At 32.8% G+C, this 12,000-nt stretch overlaps 1 protein-coding gene across 4 annotated transcripts in view; it reads left to right on the top strand.

The window, feature by feature from the left end:
- Window positions 1-12,000, top strand: part of cep170ba (centrosomal protein 170Ba) — a 45,878-nt gene that overhangs the window by 6,500 nt on the left and 27,378 nt on the right. For 3 of the 4 annotated variants that reach the window (XM_079634028.1, XM_079634027.1, XM_079634026.1), the window contains exons 3-6: window positions 443-532; window positions 2,025-2,103; window positions 3,406-3,464; window positions 4,793-4,925. In XM_079634028.1, the coding sequence (XP_079490154.1) occupies window positions 443-532; window positions 2,025-2,103; window positions 3,406-3,464; window positions 4,793-4,925 (361 nt within the window). Of the gene's footprint in view, window positions 1-442; window positions 533-2,024; window positions 2,106-3,405; window positions 3,465-4,792; window positions 4,926-12,000 lie in introns of all 4 variants that reach the window. The other variant, XM_079634025.1, reaches the window with a different exon arrangement.

Genomic DNA, 12,000 nt, shown 5'->3' with positions numbered 1-12,000 from the left:
TACCGCAATATATTTTCATATGATGCATACATGTTTATTATGCATGTAAAGAGTGAGGGGAAAGTCGAATGCATCACAGATAATCTTCAGATGCTTGTAAATGAGCCTCGGTTGGCTAGATTCAACAAGCGTAACATTGAGCAGAGCAACACACACTCTCTGAACAGTGACATCATCTCACTAATGAGGCAGATAACGAGTGTGGGCAGATCTGCTTTGATGTATGAACACTAGCTCTGGTAATGCTGGGTAATTGTGGCTTCCTGTGGCCGAGTCTTCATGTTCGTCTGATAGGACTGATTGCCATGGCTCTGTTCTCCGGTAGGCCTTGAGCTCCTGTGAACACATCCGCAGACGTTTAACACTCAAGCTTGTTTTCTGGTCGTTTGCATTGGATCGTTTATTCTGTGATAAGCTCATGTTCTGTTCTTTGCACCTTCAGTCTCGCAGTGTGGACAAACAGCACGCTGTGATCAACTACGACACGTCCACAGACGAGCACCTGGTCAAAGATCTGGGCAGCCTCAACGGGGTGAGCTCCCTCATGTTCATAACTAACACACACATGGATTTTATACAGCTAAACATTTTAAATGCAGTTTCTTTCATCAAATGGTGTGATATACAAACTACAATTTTAAATGGGTCTGTTGCGGTTATTGATAAAAAAAAATCTTTTTCTTTTTAAACTAATCCGAATTGTTTGAGATAACTGCAATAATTGTGCATTGAAAATTTTAATCACATTTTGCCAAAGCATATAAAAAACAACTTTTGTAAAGTACATAAAGATGGTATGTACGAAATAAAGGTTTGTGGGTTTAATCACACTGCATATATTATATTATATTAATGTATTGTGTATATAGCTTTATTCTAGTATATTTGATTATATTATATTCTAGTATATAAAATTATATTTTTTTATGTAGTTTATATTATATACATAATTTTCAGATTATATTGCATTATATGCAGTCTGAAAATTATGTATATAATATAAAAAATAGAATTTAATAAAATATACTAGAATAAAGCTATATATACACAATACAATTTAAATACAATTAAACTCGCATATATAATATCATCTTACGAAATGAAGGTTTGTGGGTTTAATCAGACTGCATATATTATATGTATTGTATAAAGCTTTATTTGTTTTATTCAATTATATTATAGTATTTATATATATATATATATGTGTGTGTGTATATATATATATATATATATATATATATATATATATATATTAGGGCTGTCAAAAGATGAATCGTGATTAATCACATCCAAAATAAAAGTTTGTGTTTACATAATATATGTGTGTGTACTGTGTAGAATTATTATGTATAAATACACACACATTCATGTATATATTTAAGGAATAATTGCATTTATATACTGTATATACATTTATATAATTTATATTATATATAAATATAACCAATTTTTCTTAAATATATACATGATTGTGTTTGTTTTATATATATATATATATATATATATATATATATATATATATATATATATATATATATATATATATATAAATAATTATACACCGTACACAAACATATATTATGTAAACACAAACTTTTATTTTGGATGTGATTAATCACGATTAATCTTTTGACAGCCCTAATATATATATATATATATATATATATATATATATATATATATATATATATATATATTTCACAGCATTAAAGTAAATCATGTGGGTCTATTGTGTCATAATTGTTATTGTTATATACGATTTAAAGTAAAAAAATTAAGTATGAGGCTTACACTGTAAGTAACATAAACCAAACAGATTTAAATCACAATTAATCGTCAGTACAAAAAATTCATGATCGTGATGGGCCTGTTTTTCAAAGGCTTTGATTAAAGTACAGATTTGACATGCTTGATTTACTGATAAAAAGGTGTGATTACAAACGACAACATGATAAACGCTTTCTTGCTCGCTCCACTATCAGTTTTGTTTTATATGGTGTTTGTGTCATCTGGTGTCTCCTCAGACCTTCGTGAATGACCTTCGCATCCCTGACCAGACGTACATCATCCTGAAGTTATCAGATGTCATTCGCTTCGGATATGATATCCTTCCTCAAACTCAAACCGGAATAAAATGGGTTCCCAAGTTTGTGAATCTGATTTAAAAAATCCTTGAGTGCTTGAATACATAAAAAAAAAACATTTCCATATTATTCCCTCCGGTCCGCTAATGTGTTATTTCGCCAGCACTTCGTGGCCTATGCACACTAGCTTGCTTGATTTACGTTAGTTACACGCACTTACGCGTTTCGTTAAAGGAGTAGTTCACTTTAAAATAAAAGTTAGCTCATGATTTACTCGCCCTCAAGCCATCTTAGCCTTTATATAGGGAGCTATACAGTGGGTTACGGGACATTACACACATTTTTTAAATTTTTAACGCCTCCAGATGGCAGTTTTCTCACTTCAAAAAATGGATTTTAAAGGCCTCCACTCTATTTTAATGTGAAATGTTGCATTTATTGAACAAAAAACAAACATATATGTATATATATATATATATTAGGGATGTTAAACGATTAATTGCATCCAAAATAAAAGTTTGTGTTTACATAATAAATGTGTGTGTGCGGTCTATAATTATTTTGTATATATAAATACACACACGTCCATGTATATATTTAAGAAAAATTATATATTATATTATTTATATATAAATCTATATACAGTATATACATGCAAATATTTCTTATATATACAAGCATATGTGTGTATTTAAAAATATAAAATAATTATACACCACATACACACGTTTATTACGTTTATTATACACGGATGTGATTAATCGCGATTAATCGTTTAACAGCCCTAAAATATATATATATATATATATATATATGTATTAGTTCTAATAGAAAAAAATAGATCATAAAAAGTTTATAAATATTGCATAGTATCATAAAAATCCCTTCAAAATTCTAAATAATAATAAAGAAATATTATTGAACAAAAATATATTGCATTGGTTTGCAATATATTTCATTTCAAGGCTTCGGTCACTTTTGACCGCGACGGAGCCGAGTGTGACCCCTGAAGTCCTTGAGTTTGAGGGTTGGTCCTGGAAGGTTCTTGAAAGGTTTTTGGGCTAGCCGAGGTGTGGGAACCCTAGATATAAGCCCGTCGTGGTTTGACTCGGGACTTTTGATTTAGCTAAACTCCTGTAAAGCCGAATAGACAGAGAGAATAAGCTTCTGATAATGAGCAGAAGAGCAACTTTCTTGTCTACGAGACGGTTTGTTCAGGATCAGCTCCAGAGAAATGATGCCACAAGCAATGCGAGTGAGCTTTGTGTCCTCTCTCTCGGATCATTATGGGATGCTTTGTTTGTTTCTTGACTGTTCACACATGCACACATCTACATCCTGGAGAGAAGCCAACACAAAGTGCCCGAGGAAGCCCTCAAGGTAGAGTACATCTCTCTATTCCAATAGGAATATTCTATTATTGTATAATTATATGACATTAATATGTTCAGGCTTATTTTCAGTGTAATGTCTACATGCCATTTATGACATACTGACTCAGTATATGGGAAATGTATTTACATTTAATTCAATTCATGTTTATTTGTCCACATTACAATTTAGAGTGATCTGTTGTCAGAGGAAACTAAGTTATGTTTTTCAGAAATGTACATATACAAAATCAGTTAGCTAAAAATGTATTAATTTAAACGATGTAACAATGAGCTCATTGAAGTAATGAATACTTTTGTTAACAAATGATTGACATCTGGAAAAATGTAGCATGAGTTAATGCGTTAACTATCAATGAGCAATACATTTAGTGTTTATTAATCTTTGGTAGCGATATGTAATAAAAATACAACTGTTTATTATTAGTTCGTGTTACCTATAAAAATGAACAGATACAGGGCCGAAAATCTGGACGAAATCACGGTTAAACTTGATAAATATATTATTGTACAGTAGAATTTAGATATGTCTCAATGTAGTAATAATACTAACACTATTAATAATATTAATTATCAAAACTTTTATTTTCAAGGAATAATATTTTTTTTCTTCCATGTTTTAATTTTAAATTTAAGTTGTGCAGCACGTTGTTTGACAGTTTAATTTCATATGATTAAAAGATACATTAAATTAATGTTTTAATGTCTTCATTTGATTACCAGAAAACACACAACACAGAATTTGTGGGGGGGAAAACATTTCATTGAAATTTTAATGAATTTAATTAATTAGACATGACTTTTGATAATTACAATTTTATTAAACCATTCAAATGAGTCCAGAAAACACAGAATTTGAAAAAAAAACAAAAACAGAAAAAAACCCAGACATATTTCATAGGTCTCTAAAACATGTAATTTTTTTTTTAATTTTTTTTTTTTTAATTGTATAAATTTCATGATTCCAACTAATTAGAAATGCTTTTTGATGACTAAAAATGTAATTTAACCATTCAAATGGAGAACTTAAAAAAAAAAAAAAAAATACAATCCAGAAAATTTAAAAAACAGAATGCATGAAAAAATAAAACTGATTTCATATGGCCCTACAGATACAAGTTTTGAATTTAATTATGGCTGTCAAGTGATTCAAATCTAATTAATTATGTTATATGCCGATTTATTAAAATGCTCAGCCCTATAAATCACAGCCCTAATGTTGATAATGTATTTATAAATGTACATGAACTAAGCAATGCTGTGTGTGTGTGTGTGTTGAGAGATACTCATGTAATTTATATGTTCTCTGGATTCCAGCATGAGAAATACACCAGCCAGCTTCAGTTTGGTCCAGAGACGCCGGATCCCAAGAAGCTCATCCGGACCGATGAGAAGCTGAGAGACTCTTTACGCGCTAAATCAGAAAAAACAGAGCGTAAAAACATCACAGGTACTTATTGTGAATGATTCATCAGTGACATTACTATATAATGAAAAATTGTGAAGATACACACTCTTTAATGTAATAACTTTCTCTTCCTCTCAAACAATCTTTTCACAATTCAATCATTTTTGATTGATAAAATCAATTCCTACTTTTTGCCTTCTAGAATGTCCTGTTTTATTTGGAAATGTGGTCATTGAACGTTGTTTCATGTTGACTTTAATTTTTTGCCTTGCTAAAAATTTACCTTTTTCTAAAAGAAATGGGTGAGAAATGCACTAGTATCTCCATGCCATGCTGGCCTTGCCTGACTTTGAGCCACAGCTGAAATCTAATATTTCTGCACTGTATTGCTTGCATTGCAAACTGCTCAAATGTATTTAGATTTTTGCACAAACTTTGCTTTATAGATAATTTCAGGCGTAGGTGTGTCACGTGTGTATATATATATGTGTGTGTGTATATATGTGTGTGTGTGAGACCCTGGACCACAGCACCAGTCTGGAGCCGCACGGGTATATCTTTGGCAATAGCCAACTATACATTTGTATGGGTCAAAATTATCAATTTTTCTTTTATGCCAAAAATCATTAGGATATTAAGATCATGTTCCATGAAGATATTTAGTAAATTTCCTACCGTTAATATATAAAACATGTATTTTTGTGAGTGAATGCAGCACAATCGTGAACATAAATGCACAACTTTAAAGGAGATTTTCTCAATGTTTACATTTTTTTGCTCCTCAGATTCCAGATTTTCAATAGTTGTCTCGACCAAATATTGTCCTATCCTAACAAACCACACATCACTGGAGAGATTATTTATTCAGCTTTGATTTAAAAAAAATTGACCCATGTGACTGGTTTTGTGGACCAGTATATGTATATATATATATATATATATATATACACACACGCACACCAAACACTTATGTATTTTGAAAGTGTAGCGAGATCAACTCATTACATCATTCTCAGTGCCTCATGGAAGTAGGCGGAGCTAAAGAGGTATTTTGGCACGTGTTGCTTTTTTCGACTCGCTGATTCTGTACTGCATCATGGGTAATGTAGGTTTTCCACAGTTAAACATTTAAAAAATAAGCCGAAATAATGCGGGCTGACGACTTTAACAGAAACAAAAACGATAACAACCTCGTAACTCACAGCAAGTCTGTCTTTAAAGGTTTCTAAGCTATCATCAAAGATAAATCTCCCTATGAATATGAATAGATGGAATGTTCAGCATTCAGAATCTGACCAACATGATGATGTCATTGTGATATTTGCATACTTGCCGTACAGTCACTACGGTTTCCTTCAGGAAGTGTGAGTCTAGTTTGAATATTGTGGCTGTGTGTGATTTAAAAGGCTGTTCTGCCCTTTCATTAACTCGTGTTTAAAATACCCATCAGTGTAATGTTAAAGGGGTGATTATGATTTGACTTTTCTAACTGTAGTTAGTGTGTAATGTTGCTGTTTGATCATAAACAACATCTGCAAAGTTACAACGCTCAAAGTTCAGAGCAAATGGAGATATTTGCTTTTAAAGAAATAGTTTTTAAGGACTACAATAAACGGCTGATAGGAACTACACGACATTCCTCCCGGGTTAATGACATCACCAACCCTAAAATTTACATAAACCCGCCCCCTGAACACGATTTATAGATTATCAAGACTAGTGTTGTCAAAAGACCCGTTACTTCGGTACCATTTCGGTACTAAAAAAATGTAATGGTTACGGTACCAGCTTTTCTTAAGTACCGGTGGTACCGAAGTACCGGATTAATCCGGTTCTTGATGCGCTGTCCGAACGGTGCACAGTTGCGTCCTCTTCATAAACACACTGAGACATGGCGACCGGCGGCGCTGCTAATGCGGTGGCTCTGAATCCACTTGTTGACCAGGAAAGAGCCGTTCACATAGCGCGTTTTTTGCGCGTGCAAATTCGTTTTCCAGGCGTGCGCTGTTCATGCTTGCATAGCAATGGCAGACGCAACGGGAAAGCACGCGCTTGTGGAGAGGAGAAAGCGGTGCAAACTGCGCTCTCCATGATGACGAGGAAGTATCATTCAATAATTAATTGATTTCTAGCCCTTGCATTAGCTTTTACTACTAGATATATTCATTGAGATGAGAAATAAAAAGCTGCCCTGTACAGCGATGATCAGCTGTTCGGCCAAACTTTCCATGTTGTTACGGAAATGCCGCTGGTTTTTGTCACATGACCCGTTGAGATGCTTCTATTATACGTCGCGCGCCTACATTTGAAATAACGAATTTGCACACGCATAAAACGCGATATGTGAACGGCCCCTAAAGTGGTATCGTGTGCGGTTGTATCTATTTTAAAAGGCCTTTTAAATATGAACGCAGTTTTGGATTAAATAAAAACACAGTCAAGTCAAATAAAACACGTTTTATCTCCTGTTTAGTTGGTAACACTAGAATACCATTCATTAACATTACTTAATGCCTTATCTAACATCAACACATTGAGTGAACAATATATTTTTACAACATTAATGTATGTTTGTGAATGTTATTTAATACAAACACTTGATAGTTCATAAACAGATAAAACTTTGGATTTTAAAAATGTATTAGTAGGCTACATTTTTAAATTACCCCAAGGAGAATAATTGCTTCAGTGTATATAACTATTGTTAGGTCATTTTATCAAATGTTATCTAACAAATTGATATACACTTTAATATATGCAAATTTAATCTAAATTAGCTTTGGTACCGAGAACCGTGGATTTTCACAGGTATCGGTACCTAATACTGAAATTTTGGTACCGTGACAACACTAATCAAGACAGAATATGCTGATCAATGACTAGAAGATAACTACACATAAATTCATCAACTAACCATTCAGAAATGTCCTGTTCTTCTACATGTTGTCTCTTCTTCTTGAGTCTCTCCATCATTGTCTGACTCCGGTTTGAACATAAAAGGCTAAACGTGTTTGAAATGTTCAATGTGTGTGCGAGAGGTAAAAGGACACAAGCTCTTGTAGCTCCGCCCCCTGTGCCGGGAGCAGCAGCTCATTTGCATTTAAAGGGACAGACACAAAACTGTGTGTTTTTGCTCACCCTCAAAAAGTGACAATTTTAACATGCTATATAAAAATATCTGTGGGATATTTTGAGCTAAACCTTCACACACACACACACTGGGGACATCAGAGACTTATTACAGGGCATTATACCCCCCCTTTAACACATTCACAGACACAGGGACTCGATTAATCTGTTTCACAGTGGCTAAACATGCACCGTTCCTGTTAAGCTACCGTCAGACTCGCTCTCCCGGAGTCTGTTTGGACTTGTGTACTTCACACATCAGTCTTCATGTGCAGTTTGCTAAGTCAGTCATCACTAATGCTAGTGCTAATACTGAGGGTTAGTGATGTGATCAAACCTCCAACACTCACTATTAAAGCATCAATATAGAGAAATGTGAAATGGCCACACTCACAGAGACATTTTTGCTTAAAGAGGGATAGTGTTGCTCATGGGAAAATGAGCAGTCTCACGGCTGAGTGAACTGGAAGAGCCGAATCATCCAGTGAAAACGAGCTCTGAAAGCGCTCGCTGTGTTTGTGGATGATGGGAATTTTCCCGAAAAGCAGATCAGATGCAACATGGCATAAAGCAGTTTCTGTGTTCACTGTGTGGATGAAAAGCAAAAAATGATGTTAAAAATAAAACAGAAAAAGACATTTTAATTTGAAAATAAAAAAAATGGTTGCTAAAAAAAAAGATTCAATATTTTATGTTTACCTGCATGTCATGTGACCATAAACCAACATCAGAGAACCATGAACATGCAAATTTGTTGAATTATTTTCAATAATTGTTGAAAATAAAAACAGAAGACTTTTAATTTGAAAAAAAAAGATCAAATATTTTATTTGTTTACTTGCATGTCATGTGACGATAAACCAACATCAGAGAACCGTGAACGTGCAAATTTGATGAATTATTTTCAGTAATTGTTGAAAATAAAAACGGAAAGACTTTTAATTTGAATTTTTTTTAAATATATTTTGTTTACCTGCATGTCATGTGACCATAAACCAACATCAGAGAACCATGAACATGCAAATTTCTTGAATTATTTTCAATAATTGTTGAAAATAAAAACAGAAGACTTTTAATTTGAAAATTAAAAAAAAAAAAATGTTATGTTTACCTGCATGTCATGTGACCATAAACCAACATCAGAGAACCATGAACATGCAAATTTGATGAATTGTTTTCAATAATTGTTGAAAATAAAAACGGAAAGACTTTTAATTTAAAAAAAAAAAAAAAAAATGCTATGTTTACCTGCATGTCATGTGACCATAAACCAATATCAGAGAACCGTGAACATGCAAATTTGTGGTTAAATTATTGCAATACAATTAAATATTTTAGGTCAAAGTGGTTCAGCTGACAAAAGAGTTTAGTAGATAAATGCAGCTAAAAATAAAGAATAAAATAATGTATGTTGTTCTCATAAAAACACATTTAATAATGCATTAGAGCGCACGTGTGTTTAGATGGACAACAGTAAAAGCTCATTCTCATAAGGAGTTTCTGTCCTGAACTCAGTGTGCTTTCTGACCTGGACCTGCCCAACTGACTCATGGGATTGAATCATGTTTAATCGCTGATTTCCTAGTTCTGTACCCAGCTCTAGCTCAGTCCCACACAAAAAGTTACATTTGAGTCAGATATTGTTGCTCTCAGTTTGGGTTGATCCTTCTTAAAGGGATAGTTCACACAATTTTTTTTTTTTTTTTTTTTTTAATAGTAGTTAAACCTGCATTAAGTTCTTTCTTCTGTTGACCAAAAATATATTTTGAAGAAAAACTGAAAAAATAAATAAATTTCTGGTCCCCATTGACTTCCATAGTGTAAAAAAAATAAAAAATAAAAGTACCATGGAAGTCAATGTGGACCAGAAGCTGTTTGGTTACCAGGGCTTAACATTAACACCCTCCAATTTTTTTAAAGATATTTTCTTCAAAATACATGTTTTATCGTGTATTTCAGCAGTAGATCGTAACAGTCACTCCAAATAGCCACTTTGGCGGGTTGCATTTTATATGTTATGTATATATATATATATATATATATATATATATATATATATATATATATATATATATATATATATTCTTCAGTTGTAGTCTTAGAACCTGAATCTAAAATGGGTGTTTTTCTCATATTTAGTTTTTTTTTTACTGTAAAATATTCTAAAACGATGTGCTATCTTCATATGCAAGGTGTCATCTTTTCCAGAAAAATAATTGTCTTTCAACAAATTAGAGTTTTTGACCATTACTGTGTGTGGTGAGGTTGTAAATAGAATTATTTTTTTTAACGAGAATAAATTTATTGATTTTTATTTAGGAAAAAAAAACGTATAATTTTGATTATGGCTTACAGCTTATGAAAACCTTTTCACAATATTCTAATTTTGAATTTGGGGTTTTCATAAGCTGTAAGCCATAATCATCAAAATTATAACAAATAAAGGCTTGAAATATCTCACTTTGCATGTAATGAGTCTATATAATATATTAGTTTCACCTTTTAAGTTGAATTACTGAAATAAATGAACTTTTGCACCATATTCTCATTTTTCCAGTTTCTCCTGTTATGACAGTTTTGGCAAAAAATAAAAACGGATTTCATAGGACCCTAAAGATGCAACTTTTGATTTTAATTATGGCTGTCAAGTGATTAAAAAATTTCATCTAATTAATTGTGTGATATGCTGATATATCGGCAGCCCTAATTTTTATAATGTATTTGTAAATTAACATGAAATAAAGTGTGTGTGTGTGTGTGTTGCTCATGAGTCTCAAATCATGGTTCTGAGTGACATTCACACAAGGGTGCAACATCGCATCTCCACCCGAGCTCGATTAACTAAAGTGGGTCAACATCTGTGACGCGTCACCACAACTTTCCAAATAAAGCTTGTCCTGCTCGTTCGGCTGCTCCCCGTGTCCTGCTGGTCCTGGGGCCTCATTTATAAAACTGCGTAGGATCCTTACTAAAAGTGTACGTGCGCCCGAAAGCCAAAAATGGTGTGCGCAAAAAAATATTCAGACTTATAAAAGCGTGCGTACGCCAGAACCTGCACAGAATTCACTTTATAAATCCCAGTCAGCGGAAGATTGTGCGCACATGCGTCTCCTCCCCGAAAATAACCATATATGGAGCTTACAACGCCTCGTTTTACTATATCCTCAGCATATCATTTGCATATGATTATTCATCCACGTGATAACATGTTTAACGGTACAAGACATTAGGAAAATATGAAATACGGATGTGCCGTCACATTACATTAATAAAAATAATTTACCGCTAGTAGCCTATATCTTTGCCTTGTTTTTGAATAAATAAATCAAATAGTGTACAATGCATTTCAGAGAAAGTTTTTCTCAATCTTTTCCACTGGCCAAATAGTATTTTTAATTGATTTATATTTGTAATGGAAACAGATAGACCTTGTTGTGCATTTTATTTGCACAATCTGCTATTATCATGATAAGCATTATCTCTGTAGTTAAAACATTAAAACACAGCATGCCAGAGGAAAAGTGTTCAAAAGCATCGCATGCACAACAAATATGTATAGGCTATTTATTGAATAGGCTATATATATTTTTAACTTTTCAGTAAATGTCTTGAAGTTTAAGTGTTTAACTCCATTAATGAGCATATTTAATCTAAATGTTTATATAGTAAAACATAGTTTAAATTATATTTTATTTAAACTGTTATTTTGAATGTGAATATGCACTGTAGCCTATTTATGATTAGGACTCATAATGAAGATTTACAGTTTTACTTCATCTGCCGTTAGAAATGCCGTTTCACTAACGGCCCAACGCGCTCGCTGGCGCAGACATTTAAGATGTGGATATTTGCTTCAAGTGATAGGCTTGGTGAGTGAAATTATATTTGTAGCTATTATCTTTCTGTATATGTATAATTTTATTTCGATTTTCTGTCTAAAAGTGACCAAAAAGACATTTAACTCCAGCTCACCATCGGTGTCGCCAAA

This window comes from Phoxinus phoxinus (assembly GCF_949152265.1).
Source record: "Phoxinus phoxinus genome assembly, chromosome: 13".
In the NCBI taxonomy this organism is placed as follows: domain Eukaryota; kingdom Metazoa; phylum Chordata; class Actinopteri; order Cypriniformes; family Leuciscidae; genus Phoxinus; species Phoxinus phoxinus.
The sequence above is the reverse complement of the archived record's forward strand: the minus strand, read 5'-3'. Positions and strand labels throughout refer to the sequence as shown.